This window comes from Spea bombifrons, chromosome 1 (assembly GCF_027358695.1).
Source record: "Spea bombifrons isolate aSpeBom1 chromosome 1, aSpeBom1.2.pri, whole genome shotgun sequence".
NCBI lineage: Eukaryota > Metazoa > Chordata > Amphibia > Anura > Pelobatidae > Spea > Spea bombifrons.
In genome coordinates this window covers 119,849,220-119,871,661 of record NC_071087.1, presented here as the reverse complement: position 1 = coordinate 119,871,661, position 22,442 = coordinate 119,849,220, and the positions used below count along the sequence as shown (strand labels likewise).

The 22,442-nt window shown below is 39.1% G+C and overlaps 1 protein-coding gene across 1 annotated transcript in view; it reads left to right on the top strand.

Annotated features, from left to right (window-relative positions):
* Positions 1-19,955, top strand: part of TXNRD2 (thioredoxin reductase 2) — a 35,796-nt gene extending 15,841 nt beyond the window's left edge. Inside the window, exons 9-18 of the mRNA XM_053471162.1 lie at positions 889-908; positions 1,405-1,496; positions 1,639-1,813; positions 9,803-9,939; positions 10,659-10,754; positions 12,104-12,196; positions 14,675-14,746; positions 15,320-15,417; positions 16,994-17,138; positions 19,732-19,955. Of these exons, the coding sequence (XP_053327137.1) occupies positions 889-908; positions 1,405-1,496; positions 1,639-1,813; positions 9,803-9,939; positions 10,659-10,754; positions 12,104-12,196; positions 14,675-14,746; positions 15,320-15,417; positions 16,994-17,117 (907 nt within the window). The 3' untranslated portion in view covers positions 17,118-17,138; positions 19,732-19,955. The remainder of the gene's footprint in view (positions 1-888; positions 909-1,404; positions 1,497-1,638; positions 1,814-9,802; positions 9,940-10,658; positions 10,755-12,103; positions 12,197-14,674; positions 14,747-15,319; positions 15,418-16,993; positions 17,139-19,731) is intronic.
* Positions 19,956-22,442: the final 2,487 nt, after the last annotated feature.

Here is a 22,442-nt window from a genome sequence, read left to right as displayed (position 1 = left end):
TTTAACTGCATGAGCTGGTGCCCACTCTTCAAGTCACTCCCAATGGGGTCTATGCATTAGGAAGCTTCAACCCCAGTGGAATTCTATTGCAGGTAGCGCTTGGCTAGCCCTGTATAATGCATGGTTAAAACTGTGATTTCTTCAACGTGTCCTCACCCATTGAGTTATGAATTATACTGGGCTATTTTATTAGTCTGTCTGTACAGAGTATTACATTTCATGAAGGTCAGATCAAATTTATTGGCCAATAAATGCAGAAATCCATTTTTAAAGGGTTCACATACTTTAGTTTGTACATTTGCTCACAGTGAACAGGTTTGAAAACCAGCTTGGAAATACTTATAATGCACAATGAATGCAAACTATAAAATGGCAGTACTTGGAGGACCACAACTACAGAAGTACTGATAGAACTGGATCCAAAAGAGCTGATGGAGTTGGGGACAAAAATGGCTTGCTGTCTTTCTCATCATCGCTGCAGGGAAATTAGCCCACGTGATTAGGTTTTTGAGAGTTGTGTATAAAATTGATTCTGGTGCTGTGATCAAGGAATCATGTCTCCACATTATGACGGGCCATTCCATGGCCACTTCTCACACTTTGCATCTAAAGTACATACAAGAGAGATCCTGTACCTTGCTCTGCTCTGGAATGTATGCAGAATTTTCCATTGAATTTTCCCAGAACATTTTACTATAGATCCCAGCGCCGTGGAGGATTCTTGTATACTAGGCTCTGATTTTATGAGCTTGGTAGGCGTTCTGTTTACCGTTTGCTCTGAATGATGAGCAGATTACACTTCTAATCTTGTAATTAGGATATTACCGAGGTGTGGTGTTTATGTGACAGCATGCAGTAATGAGCATTTTCTGTTTACTGTCTTGACAGATTGGTGGTTGGAGCCAGCTGTATCCTTTTTACACCAGACTTGCTCATTCTCTCTTGCCTCCTGCCAGTTTATGTACATTTTTTTATTTTTTTTACACACCAAATGCTTTGTACCATACCTGTTATGTTAATCTGTCCTCTAATGTTTCAGCTATAAATAATCTAGGAATTTATATTAAACTTAATAATGCACAACTACCTGCCTGTAAACATATGTTAGTGACATAACAGGCATCTGTACTCGTGCAGGAGTTGTGAAACATGGAATATATACAAAAGTAGGTTGCAAAACGCATGTTGGTTAGATGATACTGAGAGCAGAGTCTGATCTAGCAGGCATTTCAGGGCAGATTATTGGGTTATTAGCATATGTACATTTTAGACCCAAAATATGTGTTTGTTATGGGCTTTCACTAGCATGTATATAATTGTAGTTAAATTGGTTAAAAGAATATTTGAAACGGTTTGTTTTTGATACTGCTCTGGTTTGTGTTCTCCATAACTGCCTTTCTATAGATGTTTCTTTGGAGTGTGCCGGGTTTTTAACTGGTATTGGCCTGGACACTACAGCTATGGTACGCAGTATACCTCTCCGAGGATTTGATCAGGTATGTGTAAAAGTCCTTGTTCAAGGTGAAATATTAACACGGGGAAATAGTTCTCCTGTAGGCTATTCATAATTATGTAATAAAACTTTTTTTTCCCCTTCCAAGCATTGTTTTAACAGCCTTCCATTTCTCGCCCCTATAGCAAATGGCTGCCCTAGTTACAGATTATATGGAGTTTTACGGAACAAAATTTCTGTGGAAAAGCACACCTTTGAGGGTAGAGAAGTTGCAGGATGGAAAACTTCAGGTTACTTGGGAGGACACAAGTATGGGCAAAGAGGGAAAGGATGTATTTGACACAGTCATGTGGGCTGTAGGTAAGATGAATCTTACTTTTTATCTCCTATAAGAAGGTTCAAACAATAAAAAAAATCCAAATTATGTTAGACACGCAAACTGTTAAATCTGGCTAATTGCCGTGCAGTTGGGTATGATTCATTGTTTTTTCTTTTCTCTGTATCAGCACACCCACACCAGGTGTCTGAGATAATGCACTGGGAACTAGAATACTGTTTAGGATTTCCTGCCTACAGATGTGCCACTTACTCTGCTGATTGAGAACAAAACCATATAATTAGTGGGATACAGCTTGCATGCCTAGTATATCAATGTAAAAGATATGGATAGATCTTTATTCCAGAGACTAAACTATTTGTTTTATAGATAAACTTAACTATTCAAGTCTTTCTGGTATAGCATTGTCAATGAATACACACACACACACACACACACACACACACAATGTTTTATCTAAATTGTGGTGATGATCAACACATTTATCAAGGTCATACATCTAAATACCGAACACTCCACAGTAATACTTTAGCTTTGTCTTCTGATCATCCACGTAACAAAAAAAAAAAGGTTGTTGAAAACCTCCAGAAATAATTTAAAATTCTTACTGACCTAAACATATCTGCACATCTGTTCATTTTGGTCCAAGGCTGGACCACAGCTTTAGTAACAGTTTGCTGTAAACTTTATCGCCTCATTAATTAAACAGGAAAGCAGAGACTCGATCTAAAAGCTGCGCTTTGATAAGTCCCACATGCTGCAGGATCCATTGGTACTCCCACGGGGATAAACATTCTGAGTGTTTTATCTGGAGAGCTCTTAACCCTTAGACCAGAGAAGGCACTCATGATCATTGGGCTAGTAAGGAGACCGCTCATTGTAAGCTTTTATATATCTTTTTATTGCCAATGATGTCATTTCTTGTACAATAACAATACATTGGAAAACATTGTTTCAAAAATTTAGAGTAAATCGCATACCAATTCTCCGTTGGTATTCCTGTTGGGTTATTGACAGTCACAGGAAATTATTATGCAGCCCCTCCCCATGGAGAGACATAGCCCATAGAGAGTATTTAGTGAGTTGCAGTAGCGTTTAACAGTTCAACTCCCTGTTATCACAATTAATTTTATAAAGGGCCGGGCATGGAGAGCCTCTCCTGTATAAAGGGGTGAGCTGGCCATGTATAATACATAGTGATATGAGAGAGTTGAACACTCTCCCCATTCCTCCAGTTGCTCTTAGGCTTTGCCATGTTGCGAAAGTATTACACCAGGCCAGAATAATGCACACAGAGTCGCAGCTTCTCTCTCAATTGAGGCAGAAGTTGTGTGCAGAGTCCCTGGCATTTTTTGCAAAACCGCTTCTAGAGGCCAGGTTAATGAAGTGGATAGAGAGGAAAAGCAGACCAAGAAAGACAGAAGAACAAGAAGAGGCAAGACAAAAAGAAGAGTTGCCGAAATGGAAGACTGGAACACAGAAGCGTTTGGGGGAGAAGGTTGGAAGACGTTGAGAGGATGTGCAAGACTGAGTAATAGGGAGGGTGAGTGATGGTGAACAACCCAACGAAATGCAAACAAAAATTTACAGCTGTCTTCTGTAGAATACTCTGGTGTAAATGTACTGCCTGATTAAATTATTCAGCAGCAGGGTTTTCATAGGGCCTTTAACAGTTCACAGGTGGAAGCTAACGGGTAAGGTAATTGTACCTTCATTACGCTAGTCTCATCTGTATAAATTGCTGATCAGAGGCTAAATACATATATATATATATATATATATATATATATATATATATATATATATATTTATTTTTGAAATAACGCTTTGCAAAAGTAAATCCAGTGTTACCTTACAATAATTGATTTTGAGTTTATATCATACAGAATGACATTTCAAAGTACCATTTGTAATTCAGTAATATGAGAGAATTGTTGAGGTGTGTACCAAAGTAAGGTTGCTGAAGGCAGTTTAATGTCAAAAGTGTGTGAACACGGCAACAAGACATGCTGCATCAGCAAGAGCTCTTCCAGGCAGAAATTTCAAGGTAGATAGGGGTTTTCAACAGTGGGACCGCCATCTACACCCATCTGCTATCCGACATGGAAACAAGGCCAAGTGACTCAACTATTCACAAAAACACACCGAAGGGATGGAGAGTGGTACAAGAATGAGTGTTTGCAGACAACAGTGAAGCATGGTGGAGGCTACTTGCTGCATTTCTGTAAATGGAGTTGGGATTTGGTTAGCGTTAATGGTCTCCTCAATGCAGAGAAGCACAGGCAGATATTTATCCATCATGCGATACCGTCAGGGAGGTATCTGATTGGCCCCAAACATACAGCCAAAGTCATTAAGAACTATCTTCAGCGTAAAGACCAACGAGGAGTCCTGGAAGTGATGGTATGGCCACCACAGAGCCCTGATCTCAACACCATCGAGTCTGTCTGGGATTACTTGAAAAGAGACAAGCAATTTACGCTGCTTAAATCCACAGAACTGTGGTTAATTCTCAAAGATGTTTGGAACAACCTACTTGCCGACTTCTTTAAAGCTGTGTGCAAGTGTACCTAGAAGAATTGATACTATTTTGAAGGCAGTCACACCAAATGTTGATTTGATTTAGATTTTCCTTCAATCCTCTGACTTTGCATGTTGTAAAAGGATTAAAATTAAACTATTAACATCCATATAATATGGTGTAAATGTCACCAACCTGAACACTTCACATAACCTGCTCACTGCCCTTAAGTAATCCATATGTAGTCACACTGTTCTAATTGAGTTAATTACATTTTAAAACATCTAAAAAACAGCTTTATCAAAATTCACAATGAAACCCACACAAAGAAAATTTCAATTTACATTGGTTTCTTCACAGTGCCCAGCCAGCAATTTGAAAGCAACTCTAGTCTAGAAGAACCTATTCTAGAACACCTTTATTACTAATTGCATCATTCCTAGTACTGATGAACATCCAGACGCTTCCCAGAAATAATTTGTACCTAAAATCTTTGCCAGGAACACTTTTAGGTTATCATAGCAACTGAAGCGTATTCTGCAGAATCCCCCAAATGCATTTGCCCTTTTTCTCTGCCCCCAGCTATTTACGTCAGAAGACATGTTCGAGCCAAATACATCTCCTACCTGATATACCTAACTCTAGCCCGCTCCAGTCATTTTTATTATTTTCTCTTATTTGGTTAACATACTAGAACAAATAATGTGGAAGAGCTTTTATTCAAATGCTTTTCTGGGATGCTGTCGGCAAGCATAGATTTGATGGATGCCACCTAGTGGTGAGCGCAGGTATCCTTGCTTTTTATGGACATATTTTATTTTCTCTTTTATGAAATTGTTAAACAATATTATATTTCGTGTGACTAAAAACCGAAGATATATACATTTTCTTTTCACAGTCTGCGGGTGCAACTTTAAAGTTATAAATGATATAGTGATTAAAAGCATCTGTGCTGATTCCCCCCCCAAGTGATTCTGATGTTTTTTAAAAAATTGGTTCCATATTTCAATAAATTGAAATGGCACTGGAGAGGTTTAAACATATACACACTACCATTCAAAAGTTTGGGCAAATTTTGGCCGTTAAAATATCAGATGGATCAAAAATAGTGTACGTTAATGTTCTAAATGAGTATTGTAGCTGGAAACAGCTGATTTTTAATGAAATATTGTAATAGGCGTACAGCAACTATTACTCCTGTGTTCCAATGACACGTTATGTTACCTAGTCCTATTTTATAATTTTTGTAGTGTGTGTGTGTGTGTGTATGTATATATGTATGTGTGTGTATATATATACATATATATACCCGTATTGGCTCGAATATAGGCCGCACTTTTTTCCCCCACTTTAAGTTTTTAAAGTGGGGGTGCGGCCTATATTCGGGGTCTAGCGCCCGACGCCCGGGACATGCAGTCCCGGGCGCCGGGCAGGCAGCGGGGTTAAGATACAGATCCCCCGCAGCGGTGCAGGGGACCTGCATCCTTCTCCCCGATACGCTCAGACAGCCTCCCCTGCCAGCACTTCCCACGGGGGGGGGGGTGCCGGCACGGGAGGTTATCTAAGCGTTTTACCTCTGCCCCCCCCTCCTCGACTTACCGGAGCAGACTCCCGGGTGTCTTGCGGGGCCGGCGGGAGACATTTACGCAATACGCAAATGCAACTTCCGGTAACGGTACCGGAAGTTGCATACGCGTATTGCGTAGATGTCCCTCGCCGGCCCTGAAGACACCCGGGAGTCTGCTCCGGTAAGTCGAGGAGGGGGGGCAGAGGAGGACAGCGGCAGCGGATCGCGGGGAGGGAGGACAGCGGCAGCGGATCTCGGGGAGGGAGGGCAGCGGATCTCGGGGAGGGAGGGCAGCGGATCTCGGGGAGGGAGGGCAGCGGATCTCGGGGAGGGAGGGCAGCGGATCTCGGGGAGGGAGGGCAGCGGATCTCGTGGAGGGAGGGCAGCGGATCGCGGGGAGGGAGGGCAGCGGATCGCGGGGAGGGAGGGCAGCGGATCGCGGGGAGGGAGGGCAGCGGATCGCGGGGAGGGAGGACAGCGGCAGCGTATCGCGGGGAGGGAGGACAGCGGCAGTGGATCTCGGGGGGAGGAGGACAGTGGCAGCATATCTCGGGGGGAGGAGGACAGTGGCAGCGTATCGCGGGGAGGGAGGACAGCGGCAGCGTATCTCGGGGAGGGAGGACAGTGGCAGCATATCTCGGGGGGGGGGACAGAGTGGCAGCATGTTTTTTTTGGTGCTTTTTTAAAGAAAAAAAACTTTTTCTTTAAAAAAGCACCAAACTTTTAGGGTGCGGCCTATATACGGGGGCGGCCTATATCCGAGCCAATACGGTATATATATATATATATATATATATATATATATCTTTTAAACATGTCTAAGAAACCTAGTGGTTTTCGGATGTCGGCTCCACAAATTTATAAAAGCTTGGAACTCTCGATCTTGGGGGAAAATTGATTTACGTGGGGTGGGGGGAAAAAAAGCCAGACCAAGGAGTCAGGGGATTAGAGTTGCATGTGAAAATGCTGGAGCATTTTAAAACCTTAACTACTTGAGTAATGGCTTTGGAGTCTCATTTACCAAACACTAACAAATCTGATACAAAATCCAAATGCCAAATGTAATCCTATCTGAAGAACATGAGCTTGCGTGGCTGACTGCCAGATAAAGTCCAGAACTGGGGCATTGATCTTGATGGGTTAAAAAAAAAAAAGGCAGACAATACCACTATAGAGTGTTAGTGTGTGTGTGTATACACATATGTGTGTATATCGATAGATGGATATATAATTAGGGGATTCTATCTAAAGGTGGATACCTTAAATTGGGAACTGAACTGCGTTTTGATAAGCTCAGCTGTTGTTTTTGTCAGGGAAAGCTGGGTTTGGTCGTTAAGCAGAAAATGGAGTTCATCCCTGCCCTTGCGTGCTAAGCTGGCTTTTGGCTCTATACAGACAGGAAAAGAGGGAAACTGGGATACCCCATTAGATATCCATTTGCAGAACGTACAGACCTTAACTCTCAATGCACAAAGAGCTACAACAGTAGGAAGTTGTTTCACATCCGAGCCAAGATAAGGTCCTGTAGGTTTATTATTTTTGTTGCTTGATAGCATCAGCCGGCAGAACAGCGGGCAGAGAGGGGAACAGCAGATCTCCTTCCCAAGAGGATGACAGGAGGAAAGACAGACAGATAGCCAAGTGCCGACAACTTGAGTCACGGCTCCCAGAGGAAGCATTGGCTTCAGCAGATGAAATGTATATGCAGGATCCCTTACCAAGGTATGCAGAGGTGGCATTGTTATTTTCAGTGGGAAGGAGGAAGGTGTGAGAGTCTCTGCATTCCTGGGCCATTTCTGTTATTGGTGTGTTTCGGTCGGCATTGACAAACGTTTTTCCACTTGTTTGCTCCAGTTTGGCCTGGCCTCTACATCAAAGGGCTTGATCCACTGCCAAGTAAATATCGTTTTTGTTTTTTTTTTAAATTTTATTTCTTGTGTTTGAATGTATATCCGGAGTATGTGAAGTATCCAGGTGAAGCTGTTTTAAGTTGCTTGGAAGGTAAAAAGCACAAGAGTAAAATGAGTAACAATAACTTTTTTTCTGTTACTTGGCCAGCTAGATCAATTTTTTTTCTTTGTTTTTGTTTTTAAATTTAATATCCTCTGGGCACATCGTTGTGGTTTTTCCCATTATGCTTGCAAAGTATTCCAGGCCCTATTGTACTTGAAGAACAAACAGGTCCCATCAGGATAATTGACTTAATCCAGTACAAACACTTCACCTCCTTGGTTATACATCTTTAAAGTATTAAAGCCTTTATGAAGTTAACAAAATAGACCTATAGCATATTCAGCAGTATGTACTGAGACATCTGTACCCTGTATTTGGAACATCTTTTACTGAAATAACTATTATGCTTAAATGAACCACTTCAAATAAAGTTGACAAGTACTTGCATGGTAGCATAAGCTACTATGGGTTCAGTATTTTTCTTAGGAGTTTAATGATTGACCCCAGGTAAGCAGACAACCACATTGATGTATATTTTTGAGATTTTCAGCATGTAAAAATCAAGATAATCAGTGAAAATTTAAATGGGAAGAATTTAAAAACCAGTCCTAAAAACAGTGGTCATAAAAAAAAAAAAAATGATTCCTGGTATGCTTTGGTGGGCAGAAAATGTGAATATGGTCTAATTCTAGGTGCACTTGCACAAAGTCAGGGATTTTGTAGGCATATAGTTAGGTGGATGATTAAATAATTATACCAGGTGCTAATGATCATCAATTGAATATGTAGGTTGGAACACAATCATTAACTGAAACAAACAGCTGTGTAGGAGGAATAAAACTGGGGGAGCAACAGCCAAACTTGCTAACAAAGCAAGGTTCCTGAGCGCATTTTAATGCCGGAAGTCCTACACCATGGCAAGACAGCACAGCAACAAGATGTAAGGTAGTTTTACTGGATCCACATTCTCTGCCAGGCAGAAATTTCAAGGTAGTTTGGGGTTTCCAGATGTTCTTCTGAAGAAGCACAAAGAAATGGACTATGTTGAGGACTGTAGACGCACTGGTCGGCCAAGGAAATTGAGTGCAGTATTTGGCTGAAGCAGAAGGCATGGAGAGCTGTATCAAAATGAGTGTTTGCAGGCAACTGTGAAGCATGGTGGAGGTTCCGTGGAAGTTTGGGGCTGCGTTCCTGCAAATGGATTTGGTAATTTGGTAAGAATTAACGGTCTCCTCAATGATTAGAAGTACAGGCAGATATTTATCCGTCATGCAATACCTTCAGGGAGGGATCTGATTGGCCCCAAAATAATTATGCGGCGTGCCAATCACCCTAAACTCATTGAGAACTATTTTCAGCATAAAGAACAAGGAGTCCTGGAAGTGATGTATGGCCCCCACAGCGCCCTGATCTCAATTACATGGGATTACATGAAGAGAGAAAAGAGAGATTACATGAAGAGATGTTTGGAAAAACCTACCTGCCGAGTTTGTTTAAAAACTGTGTGCAAATGTACCTAGATGAATTGGTGCTGTTTTAAAGGCAGTGGGTGGTCCCACCAAATATTAATTTGTTTTAGATTTTCCTTCTATTCACTCAGTTTGCATTGTGTTAAATGATAAAAAAATAAACTTTATCAACATGAATTTTCACTTTACTGCATTTTTTCCCATAACTGCTTAAAACTTTTTTGCTCAGTACTATGTGTGTGTTTATGGATGTATGTGTGTATATATATATATATATATATAAAATATATAATGTATAATAAAACCAGTGACTTATTTGCTGGAAAACCAATACACTGCAGTATTCAGCCTTCTCAACAATATTATGTCTCTCAAAAAACACCAGAAAATCAGATGGGAAAATGCATATAGAACATTCAAAAAAATAATCACAAGGATGTTATTTTATAAGAAAAGGCAGCGTAAAATATTTATCTTTTTTGATAAATGTGTCCGTCTTCAGGTCGCGCCCCTGAAACCAAATTACTGAACTTGGAGAAGGTGGGAGTGAATATTAAGCCGGATACTGGAAAGATTATTGTAGACGTTGCCGAAGCCACATCAGTACCAAATATATTTGCCATTGGAGACATAACAGAGGTATGATTTTGCATTGCAATGATATTGGAAGCTAGATATTTGTTGCGGTATTCTCTTGAATGGCATTTGAGCGGACCAAAAGAAATTAGCCCATCGTAAAATCTTACCTTCAGTGACATAACTAAATACCATTGAATTATTCTAATGTTAGTTGTCAAGGATAAAAAACAAATCGCGTTGAAGGGAGACTAATTCACACTCTACCTGATGACTGTATTTGGGGCAGGTCCCAGTCCAATTAGTTGCCAATATTATAGCTTGTGTGTGATCGGGAGAAAACAATCATCTGTTGTTTAGCAGGTTTAAAAATAGACAGCACCAAGAGTTTGGGATTTCTTTATGAAAAGACTTAACCTTAAATTTTCTGTACCTTAAAAATGGCATTAATCTTCTTTGTGTTAGAAGACTATGTACCGCTATGAAGTATGGGCTGAGGGGCCAAACGCTATTTAATTAAACAAGTAATGAAATAGAACAGATGGGTTTTCCGAACTTGCTTATGGTTACATAAATCAAACCCAGAGCTCTGCCAGTTGGACAACGCCTTAATATAGACCATAGATGTATGGGATTTGTGGTGCTTGAATAACAATAAGAGATTTCATCATCATGCATACAGAACTGATGACAAATGTTTGGAAACTGAATCTAACGTCAATGCTGTTTGTCTTTCTGGTTGAACAACAATTGGAAAAATGTTCCAATATTCTTTGTTTCAGGGTCGTCCAGAGCTGACACCGACAGCTATTGCTGCCGGGAAGCTTTTGGCTCAACGTTTATTTAACAACTCAACCAAGCTGATGGACTATGACAGTGTGAGTAACGTGCAGGGAATCATCCCTTTCTTCCTGACAAAAATATGATATCTTTTGGGAATTAAAGTTGAAATCTTTCTTCGCTGTATAGACCGTATGTGCTGGTGCTGTTTCCCAGTTTACGGAATTCCACAGCGCTATAGTAGTTGTTTTAAAGCCTGCCTTGGTTTCAAATAAGACTTTCTTAATAGTGTAAACGATAACCCTTTGTGATACTGATCACCTTGTGTGTTAAAATGCACAACTAATTTATCATTTTACTAATTTCTTAGACATTATTGAATTATCTTTATCATACTTTGAAACATACAATTTGACGGGACCTAAAAATAATTGGGCCCATCTAGGTCTGCCCATTTTTTCCTGCTGTAAAACTTTGTTTGGTCCTTGGTCCTGTATTATATTCAGGATAGCCTTATCCTGTCCTATACATGCTTAAATTCTCGCATTATTAACATCTACCACTTTTCTTGTAATGCTGTCTATCTACCACCCTCTCAGTGAAGTAAAATTTCCTATAACATTACATTTAGCCCCCGGACCCTCTAGTTTTAGGCTATGGGCTCTTGTCCTAATATTTTAAAATTTACTTCTGTCTTGAACTTTAATGAATCCCTTTATGTATTTAAAGGGACACCCCAGTCATCATATACACTCTTATGCATGTCTGCTTAATTTCCTCGCTCTTTTCGGTCTTCCTGTCGGTAGACTAACATGACCAAGTTTGCCTTCATGCATGCTTTTGTCTTTAGTTCTACAAAATCCATGTGTATTTTTCTATATGTAAATTCCATTTTTATTTAGTATTAGAATATTTGTTTTATTTGATGAACTTGTTGCTGCATGAATTTAAATGACCATTAACATTTTTGTTACTAGTTAAAAAAAAATATTGTGCTTTAGCAAGCACACATTTCTTTGTTTTTTTTTTTGCGGTTTAGTTTTTGTACAGCTTCATATTAGTCATCTTCTGTGTTCTAGCTCTTTTACTAGACACCCCCCTTAAACATTTTATACTACTTCATGGTAAACAATAGAATGGTTCAGTCTTAATCATCCAGACAATGACTCTCTGACTAATCCAAGTCTGTGGCGGAATGGAGCAAGCAGGTCTCCATAAGCGTTGCCATATAGGTTCAGCTTAGTGTAGTGTTAGAGCAGGTTAGAGTAACCAAAAACAATGGCAGCTTCCAGGTTTATAGAAAAGGAACAAAATGAAATAAAACCCAGATTTTCTTAAATCCTAACGTACATTAGTGTGTACAACACTGTATCAGTCCTCAATGAAAACATTATTTCTGTATTTTTTCTACAACTGAGTCATTTTACCGCATTATATATTTTCTCAGGTTCCTACTACTGTCTTCACACCGCTAGAATATGGCTGTGTAGGGGTGTCAGAAGAAGAAGCATTGGAACGCTATGGAGAGGACGCCATCGAGGTACTTATGTTTCTTTCCCTATTTTCTCTCCACGTTCCAATTGCTAGTACAAACATTAACAACCCACCCTCCTACTGTTTGCCAGTGCAGGGCCCTCTTCTCCTTTTGTACCAGTGTGTTGTTGATTGTGGTTTTAAATGTATCCTACCGACTTTAGGGAATCTGCTGGCGCTATATAAATGTAATGTAACCCACTACAGGAACATTGAAAGATGGCGGCTCTGTTGGTGTGGCTGAGACCCATGTAGCCAAACAACTGAAAATCCCAACACTAAATAAAAAAATCGCTTTGGCTCGTATCAGTAGTGGCATCCTCCTACGGCACAGTTCTACTGGCAGCTGTCTAGTTCGCCTGTATGACAGGGCTGGACCTGGTACACTGTTTTTCACTGTTTCTTAAAATTTCTCTGACCATGATCGTTTGCCTTTAAGAGACCTAGAGTACTGTGTTTGTGGTGTGATGCATGATGTTTAGGGCAGAAAACAAAATAATACATTCCAAGAAAAATCCAAAGATGAAATTCAGATGATTTAAGGTTGAACAGAAAAAAACAATATACTTGGTTATACAGGAAAAGAGCTCAGTAGCTGATTAAATGCCACTAGCACTTGGCTCACACAGATAAGTAATGATTCACAGTGTTCATTTATAACAGTGTTTTAAACAGTGGGTTAAACATTCCAAAAATTAGCAACCGGCTCCAAGTAAATAGTAAAATACAGCGTTTGCAGCTATTATCATTTTAACCCCCCACTTGTGTTATGAATTGTCCATTAATCTTTAAGTGTGTTAACACCACCTGCAAAGCTACACATGACAAAAATGTCATCTATCCTGCCTCCCCCACTTACGCATGATTGACACATGGATACAGCCTGTGACGGAGCCATGGCTGAAGGGGATCTGTGATGTTTCCCTGAAACAGATAGGAGACTAACCAGGACTGCTAAGAACCCTCAGGCTAAGTGTTGAGGACACCAGTACAAAATGTTGAGTCGAAGGTTGGTGAAGAATTATGCTGCCTTCAGCTGCACTGCGCTCCTAGCTATCCGCAGGTTAATTCCTGCAGTGTCTTATTTTCTCAATGAACCTGAAATTGCCTGTGCGCATTTGAGTTGGCTTCAAAGAACATCTAATGTGGTTTTCATATTCCAAAAAAAAACCTAGTTAAGTGAGGAGTGATTGACTCCTTACTGTCCCAGTCAAAGTCCATGGTGCAGCTCTTAAATATTGTCTTTCAGCTCTTCTTTTAGGAATGCAATTGTAGTTGCTCTTCAGAGATGGAACGGTCCACAAAAAGGATAATAAAATGAGAAATGTTTCTTATGCTATTAGGGTCTGACTTTCATGTATGATCTACATTCTTAGCTGACTAGATAATTCAGATCTAAAACACCTTACATTTTTCACTAATTATTGATACGTCATGTGTCCCATAGTGTATCCTGCTCAAAATATTGTCTGTGTCTGCACCTTTTTTTTTTTTAGTAATGTCTGTTTGATTTATGTTTTACATCACAGGGAGCATAACAAAAATGTAAAGTATATAAGTATCCACTTGTTCCGAAAAACCTATATATCATTTACCCAATAACATACAGTTCTCACGTTACAGGCCAAGATATGCAGTATTGGCATGCAGATCCTTTTTAACAGGAATGGCCCGGGGCATTTATCTGCTGCATATACAGCAGTCTTTGTGGCTGGGTGCTTTGGATAAGGGTACCCCATAAGATATCCTGGCACCTATGATGGACTCAACAATAACCTTGCCGTGGTGTTGGATCTAAACTTAAATATCCTGTATGTCTATATAAAACATTTTTGAGGCAGTCGGCATGTGTCACTTATTTTGCACAAGAGAGTGCTTGCTCATGGGCCCATAATTAAGGGTCCTCTTCCATGTAATGTGTAAGAACCATTGTACCCAGCCAACTGCAGTATATTGTTATGTGGCTTGGATTTCTGTCTGGTTTTCTTCATTATTGATGAATGGGGATGCAGGACCCTATGGAGGTGGAAGCATGTTCTGAGTAGCATAAATTCTGTAAGCTCCACTTTGTTGTCCATTAGTGTTAGATCTACATGTGTTTGGGTTATTTTGGCACTTGAGCCATGTGCATCTTGAATTGTGCAGAAGTAAAAGAGAATTGCATGAGAACTGTAATGACTTTAAGTAACTTTTACACATGAAATGACAAATGACTTATCAGCGGAAAGATACTTCCTGCCACATTGTCCTAATGCGCAATTGGAGGGGGGTGTCATTCTAGATTTCCATAAAAGATTTTCATATCCTAACTCTTAATGTTGGTTTGTGATTCAGGTGGATAGCAGTTAATAATGTTGCAATATGTGATTGTGGATCAGCCAAAAGGAAGCATTTTCTGTCTCTTAGTAATGTTTGGGCTTCTTTTGATAATAAAACATACAGTCCACTAATATATACACCAATCTCTACTAATTCTCATCCCTAGGTCTTTCATGCTTTCTATAAACCTCTGGAGTTTACAGTGGCTGAAAGAGGTTCCTCGCAGTGTTATATTAAGGTGAGTACCTTTTTAAAAGTATAATATTTTTTAAATACCTTTTCAATATTCATGTTTTAATGACATCAATAAACCGCATTACTGTGCAGAAAACTACTGGTTAATGAAATACTTAAAGGATAAGGCACAAGCATTACTAATCTGTGAAAATAAAAAATATTTTCCACAATGTATAGAGATTCACTTACTCTCTATACAATTGGGTAGCCCTCCGATTGCTGTTTCCAGCCCCTTGACAGGTCTGTCATAGGGCCTGCAGGATACCCGCGCGCGCACACAATACTGCAGCACAGGGATTCCCCTGCAACTTCAGAGATGTCACCGGAAGCAAATGAGTAAACCTCTGGGACAAGTTTTGGCCCCAGCTGTCAAAGTGGAGTCCTTTTGACAGCCTGATCTCCCCATTCACCTCCAGAACTTTAACCCTTCTGGTGCCAAAAATAAGGGATACGTCCTTGGTCCTCCAGAACTAGTTTTTTGTGTATCCCCAATGCCCAAGGTCCTGGAGGGTTTTATTTGAGTGCAGCAATTCATTCATTTTACAGTTATGCATTATTTTCTGCTTCCTCACAGATGATATGTCTCCGGAAACAAGGTCTGAGAATTGTGGGCCTGCACTTCACAGGGCCAAATGCTGGAGAAGTTATACAAGGATTTGCTCTTGGAATCAAGTATGTTGAAAAAAATATTATAGTTTGCAAATTGAAGATTGAGTTTAAAAGCGCCATAGTTTTATATAATTCAAAGAAATAAAATGGCCTAAGCATTTAGATTGTGTGAATGAAATTATTAGAAAATTAAATTTAGTCTTTCAATTACCATAAAAACAGCATTTAGATAAAGAAATAAAATCAATATTGTTTGAGTTTTTAGTTTAAACTGAATAAACTATATATATATATATATATATATATATATATATTAAATATAAGAGAGAGACAAATTTGTGATCTAAAGTGAATGAAAGAAAGTCAGAGTAAACTGCATTTATTGACTCTATTCATTTAATTACTATGCATTATACAAGACCAATAACTTATTTTTAGATTACAACAAAATGATTTTGTTGCATAGAAACACAAAGTATATGTACCATCATATTTTCATGTTAATTAAATACTTTAGAAATTGTACAGCAAGGCTCCTTTCCAAGGCACTAAGCAAAGCCTTCTGGAGCCAAATCCTGACATGAAGTGACAGGCGGGTTGAGTATAGGAGTAAGGGACACAGAAAGGGGTAATTGCTGGTAGTATGAGGCTAGACGGATCAGATGTTCAGAACATGGTGTCATTTTACTTCTGTCTGATCAGCCTCCAGCTATAAACCGACATAACGGAGTAATCAATCACTAGTTAAAGCCAATACAACCGTAATCGAGCTTCCATATACTGCTAGGCCACTTTGTTCCTCTGTGTGTTAAAATGAAGGACTGTGTGCATGAAATAAATGACACGTTGTGGCAGGATATTTTAAAAAGTGAATATACCAGATCCCACCTGGACAACAAATGGCTTTGGATTGGGATCTTGACTAGCCTCTCATAAATATTTATTTTCAGTGTTCTCACAGAAACTACCAACTTCAGCCGATAATACCTTTGGTCCAGAATTTCTGCTCATGCTTGTAGCATTGTACTCTTTCCCACTAAAACCTCTAAGTTTTTGTTCAAGTCCTAAAATATTACCTTAACCTGAAACTGTGGCATTTCGGGTAATTTCTTTGTGCTGTGCAACAAGCTAATTTAATTTTGTGACTAATGGCTTCCTAGACCAAAGGTTAGGCTGGGTGCTTTAACAGTAGATTTATTGTTTTTTTGTCAGATGCTCTCGTGACATTGAGGTTTGTGCTTTGTAGGGATTCATATTTAAACGTATATTTATAATGAGACTGCTGGAACGTTTAGTAAAATAGGAGTGGGCATTCGAGTTCATACTACAGCTGCAGTTTCTGACTTCGCTATACACTATGAAGTGCCCTTCCTAGTAAGATTCTCCAGCAAGAAGAATTTTACTGGCCTGATATAATACAGAATAAAATCAGTGAGATTTCTCTGAAGTTGCCTGACTGATTTAACTATATGCTATCCAGGGCCAGTTCAGCAGGAGGAACTTTGAGAGATGGATATTCATAATTCAGCATTAATGAGTTGAAACCACAACAAAATCCTACCTTGGTGAATAATCAAACTGATTTTATATATGTCTTCTATGGTCCTATCATTATTAACCTCTGTGATTCTCATGCCAGATGTGGAGCTACCTATCCTCAGCTGATGAGCACGGTGGGCATACACCCTACATGCGCAGAAGAAGTAACCAAACTGCACATCACCAAACGTTCTGGCCTGGACCCCACTGTCACCGGCTGCTGAGGTTAATTGCCATCCCTGAATGTAAGGTTATGCCATCCGTCTGTCTTCCACAAAAGGGGAGAGAGACACACTGCCATGTATAACAGCCGTCTGATTTCTAATCCATTTTAAAACGCTTCTGCCAGCAGTAAATTACATGTGAAATGCAGAGCACATTTCAAACCAAATTCAAAGCATTCGTGACATGTCTGAGGTTAAATCAGGTGGAAAGGAGTTGATAAGACAGAACATTAGTTTGCCAAACTCATATACTACAAACATCCAGGAGGTGGAAGTGCAGGCAAGCAGATGTGAAAGCAGCAGGTACTCCAAGTAAATTTCTTCAGGTTTCCATCAACTACAATGCCCAGGGGATAAACATTAGAGGAGCACCAAATTACAGTGAACATAATTTATCACTACGAGGCAAAAGCACCAAATTAAAATATATCGTCTTTGGAACCATCAGTTGACGAGTGCATGCTGCTTTCTCAATGCCAGTCATTTGATGTGTCATGTCATGCAAACCCTCTCATCTCTCCGTGTCTATATATTTGCTATCTTCTGATCTCTCTTTAAGAATTTTGAGATGTTTTTCTGTTTGTTTTCCTAAAGTGCAGAAATATTTGATCTTTTATCTTCAGCTGCCAATGTACTTTTCATCTACTTACCCCTACTTTGGGATCAACTTCTAAGTTTTAATGGGTGAGGTTTTATCTGACGTGACAACTTAACAATGTTCCTTATCCCTTAACTAGTCCAGCCTTTGGCCCGAAACATAAAATCTGGATTCATAATATAATACAGGTGATCGAGATTCTTTGGTTATGTAATACATTTAATTATCACCTGCCAAGCTTTCATATAAAATCTCTGCATTTATTTTCCCAGAAATTAAGTGCTATTTGTACCGTTCCATATAATGTATACCATATATAATATGCAGAGATATCCGCATTGATTTTGTTATTTTTTGTACTCGTCTAAAGGTTTTCATTTAAATTGTTCTGGAAACTCCAAAATGAAATGGATTGTAGAGCACGTACAATGCAAGGTCACTAAGGACAGAACCTCACGTGTCCCTGTAACAGAGGCTACCTCTTTTCCTGTTCTGAAGCAGTAGTTATATTCGGGGCTCCAGCTGCTTTGAAGATTTAGGGTTAAAAATAGGTTTACGATGAACCAGAAAACAGCAGTCCTGTTTCCTATTGGGTTTGTGACTTACATCAAATTAAACATCCCTTGTGGAGCATGAATTTTCCTTTAAGTAAGAACACTCTAGTTGGCAATGAACCCAATCTTCTAGGCATAGAAAGCTGTGAGAACACCTTTCCAATATAATCTCAAATGAGCCTATAGTATTATGAAGCACAGATGTTTGGACCGCATGTCTCAGTGCTGGATAAGTGTATGGATGTATATTAATGCAAGGTTTGGAGAGATTTTATTAAAGGCTTGATAAATTTAGTCCAGAATATCTGCTTTTAATATCCCATTGTTGATATTAGCTTTGAGATTTAAAACCAATTTATCTATTTCTACGCAATCTGATTATTTTACAGCACAGCGTAGAAGAGTCCACCTCGCTATATTTCTACATAATCATTAGAATTATTCTGAACCTGGCATACAGTCCTTAATACTGTCTGTACGAGACTAATAATTTTATTTCACGTGAAACCTTCTAATGGAATAAGATCATCTGTGTTAAAATTTACTATGGTATATAAGTGTCGCAGGTTAGCCATCTCTATGACTACAGAATCCATATGATTGGAGACTCTGGACACAATTAAAAGTAATATCGTGCAGCCAGATTATTTTCTGACATTCTCCAGATTAATATCCATGTCTGCAGCTCAAGAGAGAGGTTCGCATCGCTGGAATTACTTTACTGGAGGAAGCAGGCTGGGAACAAAAATACTTTTGGATCCGTGCCTGTAATTTGCGGCTATTCTCCCAAATATTCCTGAAAACCACATCACGCTCCAAGCCTCCATCAAAGGCTTACTGCCTCTTTTAATACAATAAAAAATAACAGAGGACATCCTGAGGAAACGGTGTCCTAATATCGCTAGCCTGGCATGTCTTCTCCACAAGGAGATCTGAAAAATTGAATCTGACACCAACGTTCCATGAGGCCAAGGAACATGTACAACGCTTTTTACAGTGCGCTGATTATGGGAGCTGAGGATCTGTGCGTGTGAATCCCAGGTGGGCTTTCAGACTGCCAGCCGCTTGCTGTTATTGAAATGAAACAAAAGCTTGCTGTTTGCAGCATGTGCTATTTAAAGCTAAGCGTTAAGACAATACAGCCATGTATATTAAGTACCACAAATTGCTGTGAGCACTCATTCTGACATCCTAAAGAACTATATATGGGCCAAAGTCTATGCGTTCTTTTGCCAGCCTGGCCACAGCTATAATATCCCATAGGTCTCTGCAGTCTTAGAAAGCTACAATAAAAGTGTGTTCCAAGCTAGCGCGTTGAAGAAAATCACTAAATAATTGTTATTGCGCATTATACTTCTTTAGTAAATAGTGTACCAATTACTTGATGATTTCCACTGTGGCCTCATGACAGGTCCATGTGGTCATTTCAGGGGCAAGTTACTGGGACAGTGTACCGAGCTAGAAGACAGACTGATGGCAGACCTCTTTAGGGATGGTGACTATGCTCAGGTGGATGTTGAAACTGAATGCATTCACACATTGGGTGTACACATTTGGTGCCGACCAATGATGGCTTGTATGTAAACCCACGCCGTGGGCAGGACAAGCCTGAATATTACTGGTTTCCTTCTAATTTGTGACACTGTGTTATGTGAAATAAAATAAATGTTTACTTTTTTACCTGAATTAATCTGGTTTTGTGATTCTTTCCTGTGTAAACATTTGTATTATCTAAACATGAGAATAGTGTATTCGATAAGCAGGTAATGCAACAAAGTGTAAGAAAAACCAAGCAGTGTACTGGGTTTTATCACTAGAGACGTTAGCAGCTAAAATAGGGAGCCCTAAACCTGTCTCTGATCGGACCTCACCTGTATTGGGGATAGTTGAAGAACTGTTTCTAGAAGGAAAATCTGGAGAGTTCAGCCGAGGTCTACTAAAATGGTGAATGGTTTGCAGAATAAAAATTACGGGGAAAGACTAAAGGATCTCAATATTTATAGCCTTGAGGTGAAGAGTGGGTGGATGTGCTAGATACAAGAGTTTGAACAAAGTACATGTAGGAAATTTATTTCAAAGGAGGAAAAATATAACAAAAGGTCATAACCTAAAAGGAGAGGGTCAGTGGCTTAGATGTAATGAGGTTTTATTTTACAGAGAGGGTGGTAGATAAGAACAACAGCCTGCCAGCAGAAGTGGTACAGGTAATACAGGGATGGAATTTAAACATGGGATAAGCATATGGCTGTCATGAATCTAACACAAGAGCAAGGACTGGAAAAATGGGAAGGCTAGATGGGCTGAATGGTTTTTATCTGCCGTCAAATACTATGTTTCTATTTGCTCCTACAGAAGTTACACGTGCTGGATAATTTATATGGTAAGGTTTTTAATTTGTCAGGCACCAGTTGGCTACCCTACCTACTGTGCTTTGTCATTTTAGTACCTCTGAACAAAAGTAGCCGTCTTCTTTTACTACTTGTAACCTCAACAAAATGTTAACAATTTAAGAGATGTTTGTCTCTGGGCGCTTTAACGTTTATTTTTTTGGCCTGGTAAATTTCAGTATTATATTACTTACTCTCTCCACCGAATGTATCGATTTGTCATAGTCTGTCAATTCTTGTCTTGTCATATCCCATGAATTTATGTATTGTATTAAGCGCTGCGTAAACTGTTGGCGCTATATAAATAAAAGATAATGATAATATTGCTGTTATAATTTAGATTGCTCTCTACTACAGGCCTTGTAGTAGCTGCAGAAGATGGTATTACCATTCTTTTCTCTAATAATGAAGAATAATCAAAATAATAATTAATGAAAACCCCAGTACCCCATATTTTGTCTGTTTTGTTCTTTTATGCTTTTACCATTAATACTTGTGATGCACATGAGAAATAGTGGTATGTTTTGAGAAATATGTAGCTGCGGATATTTTTTTGAAACGCATTGTGTGATTCTGGTGAAAGGGTTAAAGTGGTCTTATTGCCATATGGAACCAATGTAACCAATGTAACATTCCTGATGAGTGGATTTTTTGTGACTTTAGTCCCAATTAAACAAGGTGTGGAAAATATATTATAATTATTATTGTGCTTATCCTAACCTGACTCAACGAGTCTCTCGATAATCAGCAGTATAAGAGGTGGTAATTATTAACCATGTAACAGGAAGCAATTTGACAACATTTGGGAGACTGAATATAATTCAGTTTCACTCCCCTTAGGCTTTTGTCATAATTTTTCTAGCTACTGGAAAGCTGAATATAAAGCAGATAGTTTTCCCAGTTTGTGCATATGTTAACCTCAAGAATGCTGGATAGATTAAGATGACGCAACAAAAACCACGTGGTTTCGGCAAACAGGAACCAATGGGCAGTTGAACTGATGACCTGGATTCTCACACCACGTCTTAGAGCTGAGTGGGTGGATTTCCATATTGTAGTAATGCTGGTTTTAATGCTACCACATTCCATGATTTAAAAGAAATATGTTAATTAACTGAACAGAAGACAATCCAAATTCTAACCCCCCCCTCAAATTGAGCAGAAGTGGATTTACTGCACCATTGATAATCCTGTTTGTGTTTAGGCAGGGATTTTCCTAAATAATTACAAAAATAATTCAAGTTTACAATGACAAAAATTGCAACAAATCTCTTTTTCAGCTATGAGTTTGGGTTGAAAATCAACATAATTAAATAAAGGGTAAACACTGATATTGTAAGCTTTACCTAATGTATGGGTTTGTCTTAGTCTATTAATTGTAATTTTGTCATACCCCTTGAACATATGTATTGAATGAAGCGCTACGTAAATTGCTGGTGCCATATAAATACATGATGATATTGCTTTATTTTTATAAAAAAAGGTCTGCAATCTCTTTTTTGGGCGTTTTTTAGAGGCCTCTAATCGCCTCTGTCTTGAAACTCATCTTTTGCTGTGATGTGCCAGAGGCTAATATCAGAAATGTGAGATAAGTGGAAACGTGCTTGATTTAGGATTTCCCTTTAACCTGATAACAAAAGTTGTACATGTGACCTGCACTGTGTTGCAGATACTGAATGTGGAACAACTTGTTAATGGTGGTCCTGTCATCGCTTTTTATTTTTATTTTCTTCACACACTCTAGCTAATGGTGCATTTCCTATTTCAACTCTCATGGGTACTCTGT